Source organism: Parus major, chromosome 1A (assembly GCF_001522545.3).
Source record: "Parus major isolate Abel chromosome 1A, Parus_major1.1, whole genome shotgun sequence".
In the NCBI taxonomy this organism is placed as follows: Eukaryota; Metazoa; Chordata; class Aves; order Passeriformes; family Paridae; genus Parus; species Parus major.
In genome coordinates, this window is record NC_031773.1 from 61,745,553 (window position 1) to 61,759,727 (window position 14,175).

Sequence of the window (14,175 nt, forward strand, 5' to 3'; positions counted from 1 at the left end):
TGTTAAACAACAAAATAGCAGGTTGTTAGAGTTCATCAAACACAAGCAATAGTCACAGCACAGTGGGAAAGAAAACACAGAAAATTGTCCCTTAATGCTAGCTAATTATTCACATTGGGACTAATAACAGACTTTCAATATGTAAAATTATATTAGGTGTATTATCCACGTTGTTGTTCTTATTGCTTTCTAAAGAAATTTGAAATTTCTGTCAACTCAGTCTGCAAAAGCAATGCAGTCCAAACATTGAGGGTACTTAAAGTCAGTCTATATTCTGTATTAGGCACTCACCAATATAATTCCACCAATTAAAATTGCAATAATTTAGAGGAAAAATCCAGCAATTTAGAGGATTGTTACTCCTCATTTGAACTTATAAGAAAAAACTTTGACACACTTTCTATGTGAAGCTACAGTGATTAACTGCATATATTAGATATTTGGAAGTATAATTAGTTAGCCATCTGCACAATTCAAATTACACAGGAAACATCTTATTCTTCACAATACTTGACAAACTGATGTTCCACAACTGCCCACACCTCTTTGTGTAAAAGAAGATACTTAAATATATGGAAAAATAGCTCAAAGCCATTCATATCTTAAAAATTGATTCCACCTTTATTAACTTAATAGGGTAAGTCCTAATATATTTGTATTCAAATAAAGAAGTAGAAAAGAAAAAACATAAAAAATAAAAGGAAAGTGTATGTTCAGGAGTGGTCCAGAAATTACCTCTGCCCATGCAGAAAATAACATCGCATAATAAAGTCCCCAGATCCCCAAAGGAATGACAGACTGGCATATAGTGTCATGGGCTTTTTTTAACTTACCAGTTTTTGTCAGCTGCTCAAGTTTAGTAAGGGGGTTCACTTTGATCTGTTGGTCTTTGAATGTTCATGTTCATATTCTCCCCATGTGATGGCAATATACAGGACACTGGTCTTCTCCCAACATCTTTGGTATTTGGAAAGATATAGAAACTTTACTCTGTGTTGAAATTTTTTTTCACAGGACAGCCCTAAATATAGAGATCCCATACAAGAGACCTTTCCCTCAGGCAGCCTTATTCCATTTTCTTTTCTGAGAGCATTAAGGTAAGATCTCACCAGGCACTGTTCAGGAGTTGAATAAATTTGTGTAGAAATGTATCAGCAGTTCAGTGAACAGATTCACAGGAACCACAGCTTCTGATTCTGATTGTGTTGTCGTCTCGGTTTGGAAGACAGGTGTCTGCTAGGAAGAGCAGGGGCCTCTCTTGGAATGAAAAATGTAAACCCCCCCTCCCTCTGAATTATTATAATTTTGAAGTCAAGGGGCTCTCAGGCAGAGATCTGCAGATAGGAATAACAATTCTTTACTAGTATGTATAACAAGGCAAACAAACAACAATAACTACAGCGTTAGCAACAAAACAGAACCAGGGACCCTGTGACAGCTTTCTTGGCTGAGATGGATTCTGAAGAACAGGTCTGTTCACAGGAAGGTGGTGGAAATTGAGGGACTAAGGATTGCCACTCAGAATTTTCACTGGAAAGAATAGGGAAAATTTGGAAAACAGATGTATAAATGTATTAGTGTTAATTTTTACTGAATTAATCTTGTCCTGACTTTCTGGAGGTGATATTTTTACTTTATGAGAGAGTAAAAAATGTGAACAAGTCTGAAAATAATCTGAGGGCAGTGTATTGTCTAGGAACACTGGAAGGTTTTGCTTGGAGAACAGCAAAGGTATCTTCACAGTGAATACAGTGCAGAAGGCAGCTTTGAAGAGGTGTGACCACAAACAGCTGTCTTGGGATGATTTGAAAATTCTTGTTCTGTCTTCTGGAAGTGTGTTTGTCTCTGTGTGTGATGTATCTATTACACATCTTAACCTGAAAACCCAGAAATACAGTATTTCTGCTTTACAGAAGTGTGAAGTGATAGGGAAACTTTTCTCTTTCATGTCTCATTTGAATTATTTTAAGTGTTATTGATGGGAGCTCTGAAATAAATTAGTGACAGACTTAAAAATTAAGAAAACCTTGAAGGTTATAAAAAGATAGTAAGTTTAAGTATAAAAGTATTTATAAGTATATATAGTATGTATAAGTATATATAGGTATATGAGCATAAAAGAGTGTAAGTTTGTAAATTTTTAAATATTATAAACTTTTAAATATAATAAACTTATAAAAAGTTTATAAACTTATATTAAAAGTTTATAAACATAAAGAAGTTTATAAAAGTTTCATGACCTTTGGTCATGCAAACTGCAAGCAAGATTTCTTTTACTCAGGATTGCTACACTTCCTGCATTATTCAATCTGGAGAAAGCTGACAAAAATACTTCTTGGGACACTAACTAGACTAGTGTGTTTTATGGGAACATATGGCAACAGTAGGAAACAGTAGGAAAACTGTCACCACAGTTTATCGTAGTAAAGCTTCATGCATTTAATTCCATGCTTTAAGAACACTTAACATGCTGAAATTTTGTGCATGTGCACTCATCCATGTGCAGAACTCTCAGGGAAAGAAAGAGAAATGCAACAGATGCAGAAAAAGTATCAGCAAAAATAGTCTGCTTTAGGTTAGGTATGATTGACATCATCACAGCTTTCTCCAAATTGTTGTTAGACTTAGAGTACTAAAATAATTACAGTATCCCTTGGGGGAAAAAAGAGTACTTGGTACAGTATTTGAAATGTGTTGGTGTAATTCTCACCTGGACTGTCTAGATGAATTGGAAGAAATTTGGGGTCCAGTTTTGGTTTTGCCCATCTGTAGAAATGAACCTGCTTAGGTTCATCTCTAGAAAATTCTCAGCCACTCAGATGGCCGTCTCATAATTTTTTTGCCAAGACAAAAGAATTTCCTGCAGAGTGACAAAACTGGGTTTTTTTCAGTTAGTAGATTACCAAAATAGAGTTTTGATTAGGAATATGTCTCAGCAAGAATAAAATCAGAGAATAAAATGTAGATGTCTCAATTCAGTGCATGGAGAGATAATGAGATTCAAATCAAGACCTTTTCTATGTAGAAAAAGAAAATTACTTTGGCTGTTATTTTTTTCTGCATTAATAAAAAAATGCTCTGGACATTAGTCTTAGCCAGATACATGATAATACAAAATATGACAGAGGTATTCAAAGGGGTAATCCTCACTATCACTGTGGCTGTGGTTAGTAGAGCTGAATTTTGTGGTCAGATTCAGAGATTGTTATAAAGTAATTCCAGCAGATTTAAATAAGGTATTATTTATTGGCAATATTGTGATGCTTCAGAGTTCAGGATGGCTTTGACATTGCAGGTGTGGAGAGCTGTTACATGTCACCAGATGCAAACAAATCATTCAAGGACTTCCTGAACACAATTATGTTGTTCTGAACACCACATGCTTTCTCCATAGGGTGAGTATTCTCAAAATAGTTTTATTTCTAAATCTGCTCTTGTAAATTCAAAATTTGACATCTCCACAAAAGGGAAAACTGAATAGTTTAAATAGTCTGGTGAGGTGGTTGTGCAGTACTTAGGTCTACTTCTGTAGACAGAACCCTCCAGTTGTGATACGGGTCAGTGTTAAGCCATAGTCTGGCCATCCCTTCACCATGAAATTCTTTGATGTCATGAAAACTACAGTGCATATTTAAATGAACTGTGCCAGCACTGGTATATTTACAAGTCCTGTTCTTCCACTTCACATTCATAGCATTTGGGGTTTTTTTAATTGAGTTTTGTGGGGTTTTTTTCCTATTTTGAAGTGAAAAAAGCAGGAAAATAGTGGTTGTATAATTTTATGTGCTGGAGGAAACACAGGTGAAATCACCTGTTTTCCCTGAAGTATAAATCTTGGGCAACTAAAACACCAAATAAATTAGTGTTATTTTAGAAAATTATATAATATTAATAAGTTCTAGAACAACCATCAGAAAAATATTTCCTATTAAATCTTTTAAATAGCATTTTCCTGTTTAAAATAGCCGCTCATTACTAGTGTTAAATGAAGAACTTAGAATGCAAGGATTTTTGGAGGACGTATTTTAAGTTTCAGGATAAATTAAGTCACATGTCTTCTGTCCCACTTTTTGATTTGCTGATTTCTTTTATCCCATTTCTGGAAAACCCATGAGGGTGAAGGTTTGGAGAACATCAGCTATTGGGATTTTAAGAGAGACAGGACCACTGAGAGACATCTTAAAGCATGATTTATTATTCTTCTACAGTCTCGTGAAGTTGTGAGAGCATCTTCACCATATTCACCAGACGTTCTTGGTCAGTGGTCACAAAACCACAGGTTTTTTAAAGGTTAATTAGCCAATGAACTTCTGCCACAAAAGAATGTTTCTACTTTCACACCAATAGTTATTTTGTTTCATACGTCTTTGCCACAGCTTGGACTTTCTAAACCAGCCATATAATGACACACAAGACTACTGGTTGTACCTTAAAGTTATTACCTTTATAACTACTTCTATATCTTAACTTTAAAAACTTAAAACTTTCCTACAACCTAGCTTAATGTCTTTTCTATCTAAACTTCACATTCTTGCTTATGATTCTAAATATGGAAGCCTTCTCCATTGTCTTAAATCAAACCCTGTGTTCATGTCTATGCCTGAGCTTGCATTTACAAAATCTTGAGAGCTTTCTGTGCTTGGGATTCCCATAATCAACTATGAATAGTTCTACATTCAGCCTTGGGACATAGTTTGGCTGTGCAGAAAAAGGCAGTCACAGGGCTAAACATTTCCCTTCTTTCTACCTTATCCAATGCATTGCCTTTTTCAGACTGCAGTTTTCAAACCTAGGTGCCTAAAATGAAGGGTTGTGGTGTAGCTGACACCTAAAGCAAGTGATCTCTTCTTCAAATGCCCTAAGAGCCCACCATAGCAATCATGTCTGGGGAATGTTACTGATTTTCACCACTGAGGTAATTGGCCCTCAGTAGCTCTTCTTGGGCTACAGTCATGTTGGCCATATTTTAGCCAGCAGTGCATTTCAGAAACAAGTGCATTTAATCCCTTTTTCCTGTCAAAATACTAGCAAAAACCAAGATTAAAAGATAAACACATTGATATAACCAGCAGTTGCTATAATACCCACGTGTTCATTTACTGTTGCCTAGCTGAACTCTAAAGCTATTAGGAAATCCTCATGTCATTTACTATTATTTTAGCAACGGATATCTTTACAAAATGTTATGAATCATGTAAGTGACTTTGTTCCAGTAATAGATGCATCATCTTAATGCACTTCTTAAGAGCTGAGCACTTGATGTGTTAATGAGGTGTGCAAAAGTACCACACAGTATTTTCTGCAATTGGGGACTACAGAATATAGCATTATTTTTGAGTAGGCCTTATTATGTCAAGCACAGCATCAAGTGATACTAGTGCTCACATCTGCAATTTTTGCTGATCCATAGGTTTTCTTCCTTAATGTCTCAGGGAATATTTGCATTTGGAAAGGTCAAGGGAACATGAAACATTCTCAGAGATGAAGATTTCTATTCATTGCAGATTGGTGTGCTGCACAAGCTTCCACAATTCATACATTAACAATAATCCTAGTTTTACTTGCAAGCATCAACCTTCTGCCTTTCATATAAAAGGCAATTTAATTCTTCCATGAGCTAAGTTTTGAGTAGTGCAAGAAGTAATTGTAACAATTTCATGAAGTGGGATGTATTGTAATCACTAGATACAGTTTTTGAACAGTTTGATATAGGCTTGTGAAAGAAGAAAAAAATTCCCTATTTTCTCTGCAGTCTCAACCACCTTGCTCTCTTCTGGTCCAAGAGTGCTACAGCAAGACAGCACAACTTGTACAGAAGTAAAAGACTCGAATTTCAAAAATAGGTCCAAGTTATTTAACTTCAGAGTAGTAGCAAGTTTGTCAGTAATGAGCCCAGGGGTGAAAGGTATAAATCAGCCAGCACACCTCTACTTTGCAGTCCTGGCTGCTAGAGAAGGACTTGCAGGGTCTCTTGAGGCTGGAGTGGACTGAGGTCCCTTGGCAGAAATGGGCAGCCAGGAGCAAGAGGGAAAACAAAGACCTGTTTTCACTAGGTAGTCCTGAATAATGCCTGTGAAGGATGTCTCTTCTTGCTCAGCTGATTTCAGGAGAGATGAGTGTGCACAAGTGCTTGTGTTCCACAGGCTCTGCGTTGTACGGGCAGTGGAGCAGATTTATCAACACACACACAAATTTAAAGGGCTCAAAGAAGTCTCCTTGCAAAGAAGATTGGCAAAGCACTATGAAGGCCACAGGTACCCAGTTCTGAAGCCAAAAACCATTCAGTAGAAAACTATAGTTGTATTTTTCCATGACAGTCTAATGCTAAAGAACCAGGAGAATCAGTAGAGGCTTACATTGTACGAATGTGCTGCTGAGTTCTGTCCCTGCAATCATGCCTCATGCTGGGGAAAGATGGATGACTTTCCTGAAAGAACCATTGCAAAAACTTGCCAAATTCAAGCTGTCAAACCTGGACCAGTCAGAAAATGGACAAGGTTTGGGGTCCATGAGTTGTGCTTCAGATTTGTAACCAAAGGAGAAAATTTAAAACCAAATGCAAGCTGTAATAAATCACTCTGATTTATTGTTTTGTCTCAACCACTTGTCCAATTGAAAAGTTTAATTACCTTCTGTAAATAATTTTCCAAATTTCCCTATTCTTTCCAGTGAAAATTCTGAGTGGCAATCCTTAGTCCCTCAATTTCCACCACCTTCCTGTGAACAGCCCTGTTCTTCAGAATACCCTGGGATATTGTGTGAACAGATGAATCCTTGATTTGGAAAATGCATGCTTGTGACTGGAAGCCCTCTGGGTTCCCTGGTAGCTTGCTACAGCCTGGATGGCAAAATCTCATTCTCTGTAAGTAGGTACTAACTCCCAGATATTCTGGTATCTCAGGTGTTCCAGCCCCATGCATTAAAGGGCATTATAAACTGGCATAGTAAACTCCTACTCCCTGACAAAGGCTACATAATTAAAGTTTCATAATTCATAGCTTTAGATCCTTTATTTGCCAGGATGTTCTCTTATGGGAATAATTGCAGTAAAAAAAAAAAAAACCCAAACCAAAAAATCCCACAAACAATAACAAAACAAAAACCAAACAAAAACAAACAAACAAACAAACAAGCTCTCTCTCTCTTTCTCTCTCTCTCTCTCTCTCTATATATATATATATACACATATATATATATATATCACCACTCACTGATGATTTCAAGGATATGTTCATAACAGTCAAATGGCTGAGGGAATTTCCTAAGGAAAGTCTTCAGGATAACAGCAGGAATATGGATATCATGATAATCATCAAAATTCACAGACTTACCTCAAAGGAGAAGAAGCAAAAAGGACATTCAATGATATGTTCTACTTTTTCTTAAAGCTACTTGAAAACTGTTTCACACAACAGTTTGAGCAGAAAAACTCTTGTCCTTCTGCTGCTGGTAACTCCTAATATTTTATTTTTGCATTTTTCATTTGCATAGAGTTTAATTAATTTTCCTAAAAGAGGTTCTCCCCATAAAGGCAATTCATAAAATGACTTCACAAGGAGGTCATTGACTTACAAAATTACTTCACTACATTTCATAAATTATTAGGTAAAATTATATTTCTTTGTCATAATCAGAGGCAAGATGACACAGGGACTCTGCACTTTGTGACTACACTAAAGTGCATAATATTTTTTTATATTTTTTTTGTGAAAAATACACCTTTTTTGACTCAAACCTCATTAGCTGTTACAGATTATTTTTACAGCTCTGGATGGACATCAAGAGATGACTTGCTATTCAGCAAGCATTAAATACCTACTGCTATCTCCCAGGTTTCTCTACTAGTGCTCTTATTATTTTATTTTGAAATGGCTTTGATTAATTATTTGCAAGAAATTGCATTTCTGCTTCACCAACAAAACCAGGAGCACTCAGATTGCTACTGGCAATGGTGTGATGACAATTTACCCTGATTGTAGTTTCTGCACATCTTTGATAGTTTGGATGCTGGCTGACCTCCTGAAGAGGCCCTCTACTTATAGTCCTGAAAAATAATTTGAAAATTAAACAAATATAAAACAAATTTTAAAAATAAACTGTTTAAAGGTGTTTTGGTGCAGATCATTGCTCCTTACATCCCTCTGGAAGCCACTGGGACTCAAAATTCTACCCGTCCATGGTGTTTTGAAATATCTGATTCTAGTCTTGAAGCAGTTCTGAATTAATATCCTGAAAGATGTGTGCCTAACATTGTGGACTAACTGATATCTGACTTCATCTAGGGAAGAAAGATGTTGAAAAAGGATTTCATTTGGACCTCAGTTTTCAAGGTAAATTATTTATCTTTTATTATATTAAATTATTATTTAATTATTATTTAAAATAGGATGGGGCCAAGAACTACTACTTTTCTTGAGACTTGTGGTACTTCTTGCTTTTTGAGTTTGGTAAAGCTCTCATTTCCCTCTCCTTCTTTCCAGTTTGTGCTGTTCCTCACATCCAGCACATAATGTAATTTCACTCACATGTTGTCTGAACTGGCAATTCCTACTGGAAATAGAGTCATCTAAAATATTAGCCTGTGCTGGTCTGACTAAACAAGAAATTGCAGTTTTGAGACGGTTGGTAGACTACCCACAGCTTGGAGGCACTACTCTATGTTTCTGTATATGAGTGAGGAAGACCAGATTGACTTTTTTATTTCTTCATGCAGGTGAGCAGCCAGACTGAAACATTCTAATATTTCAACTAAAGTACACATGAGTTTGTTTGCATGATCAATAATCTTTACTGTGTTCTAGAAAAATTGAGTCATATATTAATGAAGGATACTCAATCATTCTTTCAAATTCACTCAGATTGCAGAATATACTCATGCATGTATTTCATGCATGAAAAATCAGTAAATAATTAACAAAATTCCTGAATGAACCCATCATCTAGTATTGTTCACATGAATTTAGGTCAGTATACCAAAAAACTGGTAACATACCACTGAACTACATTATCATAGACAAGTTTCAGGGTCTTTTGCCAAGGACCTCAAGCTCTGTTTGAAAGTGCTCCACTGACTAGATTTAGAGGTTTGGCTGGAGTTCAGCTGAATACAGCTCCTAGTTACTTCCTAGCAAAATATTCCCTTGCCTGTTGAATATTAAAATTTTAGCTTATGCACTCACTTCTAGAAGGAGTAGGACATCTCAAACTACCATATCTAAGCTTCTTAACAGATGTGGTTACTAAAGGAACCAAGTATGATATAGTTGACCCCTGGCTTTACTCTCCATCAGATTGTGTTTCACTTAAATAAAATTACAGCAAATAACATTACTGTAGCAAAACCGTTCCATTAGATTTATTGTACAACCTGTCTAAAAACACTGCTTGGGAAGTAGCAGATGGGAACTACTAGCTTGTCAAGGCATGTCCTCAGCAAATGTTTCCTGAGAATTTGAGTAATTTTATACTTGTTGTCAGTGGACTAGAGGTGTTCAGTACAAACAACTCTTTCAGAAAATGGATATCCAGAAACATTTCCAATTTGGTTTGCAGGAATTGAGTTAATAATTAGTGTTTTTATCTGATATGAATCTTGCTGTAAGGACTACAATGTAATAAATATCAATTATTAACAGGTTTTTGCCTTTATTGTTTAAGCTTTCAAGAGTCTTATTAAAAACATTTATTTGTAGCACAGACAACAGCTGTGCTTATCTGGCTCTGCTTCCCATCAATGTTCCTGTAATGGCACATAATACTAAGCTCTTGCTGGTTATGTTTTTGGACAGGGAAAAGCAACTTTTATTTTCATCTGCAAAAAGCTGGGATACAGGCAATATCTGTATTCTTCTGGAACTCATTTCCCATGCCAGGTGAAACTGAATCAATACACAGCAATTTGTTTGAGTACAGGTGGCAACAAGCCAACTACCAAAGTAAATATACCCAGTGCTTTTTACATTTGTGGGCAACCCAGCCAAATGACAGGACACATAATTAAATGTAGGTTAGTGCAATTAGTTAAATGTAGGTTTCTTTTTCTTAGGGAAAAAGAAAAAGCCATATTCAACAGTAAATGAACCGCAACAGCAAGTCACTTTTTTTTTTTTTTTGACATATAAGATACTCAGAAAATAAGAAATTAGAGCAATTCTTAAATCAATCTAGGGTTCTGACTTCAGTCTCTGTTAAACAGAAATACGAGTCAACAGCAATTATGCTCTTGATGGAGGAAAACAATGAGCCTGGGTACACTGATGAACTGTGAGAAACATGAACTGAAAAGGACACTTTGCTTTAGAAGTTTGTAAAACTATTAATTATTCTTAGTGCTCTTTGTGGTTAAGTTGGTCAAGGGAAAGCTACCTAAATCCATTATTTGAGAGACAGCATTTCCCTTGTCACATAACCTGAAAACAGTATTAGCATATGCCCCAACAAGGGTCTCATAACAAGTGATGGGAAGTGTCTCAGTTTGAGACAAGTTAGGAGGAAACATCCTCAAAGTGGCATCTCCTCAGAAGAAGTAGGTTTCAGCCCTTCCCCCACCAATATGACAGGAATTTCTTGGTGGAAAGTGAAAAAAAACCAGTTTATTTAACAAGCAGGCTGCACACAGGCATGGAAGAAAGAATGAATAATGTTAGATATTAAAACCTTTTCTCTGTGGAGAAAGCTGGTGGAGTTTAGAGTTCTGCTCAGCTTCTCCTGAGGTCCAGAGACCAGACTGTGGCCAGGGATGTGGAGTCCCTGCAGCCTTCCCATGCCAGGCCGTGGTGTAGGGCTCCTGGTGATGTTCTGGTGCTCCAGATCATCCAGCTAAGGGAAACAGTTCCAGAAGAAGAAGCCACAGTCCTGGGGAAAACTTCTTGCCTCAGATAAAAAAAGCTAGCTAAAAGCAAAGAATGTGTTCTTTCCCTCTCTTGAGAAAGACAGGGAGCAAGTCCAGGGGAGCCTCTGTTTGAACACAGACTGCCAAAAGAATTCCAGCATGACCGGAATTACAGCATGACCTCTTACAGCCGTCTCTGTAAAAAGACTTATTTTTTCTTGTGTACAAGTTGGGCTATTTCACCATAAATAGTATAAACAACACAGTCTATATAAAGTATTCACCCTGGAGTAGCACTGCCAGAGCGCTGTGAGGGCATGAAGGGCATGAGCCTGGATTCCCCAGTTCTGATGAGCACTGCATGCCACTAGATTCTATCACCACTGCAGAGCCTGTGATGAGTTAATTCACACAAACTGTCCCCTGCCCTTCACCAGAATAAACAAATATAGAGATCAGTGGACATTTACTAACCTGTATTAAACTCCTTAGATCAAAAAGAGTGAAATTTAATTCTAAATATTAAGTGCTAGACAGAAAAATGTAGTATGACTAGCAAAGAAGCCATCTATACTCAATAAATTGATACTGCAATTAAGAATGAAACTGAGTAATTATTTAAATGTCAGTAATCATAAATGAAAGAAGGCAGGCACTTTATTCCACACTGAAATAACATAGCTTTCACCAGAGTAGACAATATTTCACAGTGCCATGACAGAACTGTGTCACACTCTGCATTTATTTACTGTTGCTAAAAATGCTTAGCTCCCCTCCTACTTGCCCCCATCAGTTGTCCCACAAAAAAAGACACAGAAAATCAAAAACAATAAAGATAAATTAAAGCAACACATGCTGTCAAATGGCTGGAAACTTGTCAAAGGAAGGCAGACAAGAAAATTACATTCTTTTTCTTTCAATCATCCTTGATTTGAGGGTTGCTGGCATCAAAAACCTTTGTTATTTTGTCTGCTTTCAGAAGAGAAATGGCAAAGACTGAGCATCTGAATTCCTTCTGTCCCAAATTCAGTTTGGAAATGTTTCTTACAACTAGGATCCTGCCAATTCTTACAAAGTGTTCATCCTGATTTGGAAGTGATTTTCATTCCCACTAATGCATGTCTAAACAAAGACATCTTCTTTCAGATTTCCTAGCTCTAGTAAGATTTTTTATTTTTTTTTAATTCAGGACTAATTTATTTCTTATACAAGGACTGCTGAGTTCATAGCATATTTTAATTGTCACTGCTTCTTCTTAAATACCCAAAGTGGCACTAACTTTACTGTTTAAGACAAAATTGAACGATTTTTTTAAAGCTAGTATAACAGTGCAAGTTTGAGCAGGAGATTGCATATCCTTCCTTCTCCTTGCATTCTGAGCAATGAATGCAGAGCAAATGAATGGGAAGTCTACAGCTCATAAAGGTGATTTGCATTGCAAGAAAGAGCACAGCAGAGCAAGACCAGAGGAAAAGGAAAGAGACATTCCCAGTCCTTCTGAAAAGCCTTGCAGCAGCAGAATCCAAAGTTTATTTGTGTCCTTGAAGTTTTGAACTGCATTCTATGGCCTTTTCATGTATGAACGAATATTCTCAGTTTACATTTGGAATCTCAGAGAAGAATTTATTAGTAATGCCTGATGTGTTGGTTTTGCATGGCTGGTTTTTGATGGAGAAGGAAGAAACCAGCCATTCAAGTGATTTTTCTGTGAGAAGCTGCTAGAAGCTTTCTCTGTGCCTGGCATAGCCAATCCCTGGATGGCTCTGAGAATACACATGCTGCTATGCCAATTAGAGAAGCTGGCAATGCCTCTGTGATGAAATATTTAAAAAGGAAATCTAAACTATGTGCAGGTTCTTCTGAGGGGTGGGGAGGTGCCACAGCTGGGGCCATCCCAGTGCCACAAGCAGCCAGGTGTGGCCATCTGGGCATGGCCAGTGGTGAGCTTTGCCTGCCTGTCACCTCTAGCCTGTTGCACTGCAGGCAGAAAGGCGGGGTGGTGGCTGCAGCTTCTCCTTCCCAGTGCTGCTGCATGGCTGCAGCCATCTCTGTTGGAGTCAGAGGCACAGAGTGCGTGCCCTTATCTCTGATACCTGGCTCTGACATCCAAGATAACACTGAATTTCATATAACACCATGAAAACAACTCCTGAAGTTAAATAGAGAAACTAAAAGTGAGAGTGCGTAAATTAGAGAGTTTTCTTAAGTCACTGGGTGAAAAAGTTAGTTTAGAGTTTAAACTAGTTTAGAGAACAGAAGACAAGATGGAGGATTTAGGGTGTTGTCTCTTTTCCTTCTTCTTTCTTCTTCATCTTCTTCTAGAGGTTTTTGGGTAACAGAAAGTGATTGGATGGAGAATGCCTTAGTGCAGCACACAGGTGATGGGTAATTGGGTCACTAAGAAAAATAATTTACATGTTTGTTGTTAATTGAGTGAAAATAAGTATAAAGATAAAAGAGCTGCATGTTTCAAGGCCATTTTGTGCCTTTCGAGCCAAGTCGAGCCAGGCAATGGTGAGTTAAGCAGAAAGTCTGGGGAAGACATGCCAAGTCTTTTGATAATATATTAATAAACACAAGGAACAAGAGCCTAACATTCCTTTGGAGTATCCTTCCTGACATAGAACCAAGATAAATGAAACTCCCTGTGAGGGAGTATCCCAGAAGAACTTGGCCCTGAAAAGACCGAGAACGAGCAACAATCTCGGCAAGGTTCGCAGCAAGTACCTGCTTGGCTGTACCTGCTTGGCTGTACCTGCTTGGCTGCTTTTTGCCAGCTGTGCTGCTGTGGGCAGAAGGGACAGGGTAGCAGCAGCTTTTATTTTTCAGCATCCTGCATGAAGAGAGGCGCTGAAAGGCAGGGGCCACATGGCTGGTGGAGAGAGGCACGGCGAGTGATACCCCAACAGTCCAGTTGAGATCAACCTTCCAGTGCTACGAAACCCTCTAAGAACTTGAGAACAAAAGAACCTATGGATAACAATTTTCTTCTGGATCACAGAAAAGGAAAAGAGGAGGGACATGGGAGGAGAATCAACATAGCAGCACTGAGGTCAGTGAAGGGAAGTAGAGGGAAAAGGTGCTCTGAATGTCAGAGCTGAGATTCTTCTGCAAGCTGTGGCAAGGACTATAACACAACAAACTGTCTCCCTGTAATTCCTGAAGTGCATGGGGGGATGTAGAGATCCACTCACTGCCTATGGGAAAAATTGCTCATGCTGGAGCAGGCAGATGCTGAAAAGCTGTAATTTTGTGGGAGACTCAAAGAGAGAGAAAGCCCTTGCTTCCAGAGAACTGCCTCCTGTGGGAAAGACCCCATAGCATAGTAGAAAAGACTTCTCTCC

General features: G+C 37.7%; 1 protein-coding gene across 1 annotated transcript in view; it reads right to left on the reverse strand.

The window, feature by feature from the left end:
- Nucleotides 1-1,092: 1,092 nt before the first annotated feature.
- The window catches only part of ARHGAP8 (Rho GTPase activating protein 8), a 39,489-nt gene continuing 26,406 nt past the window's right edge, over nt 1,093-14,175 (reverse strand). Inside the window, 4 exon segments of the mRNA XM_015627015.1 lie at nt 1,093-1,196; nt 7,212-7,331; nt 7,969-7,979; nt 7,981-8,044. Coding sequence (XP_015482501.1) covers nt 1,093-1,196; nt 7,212-7,331; nt 7,969-7,979; nt 7,981-8,044 — 299 coding nt within the window.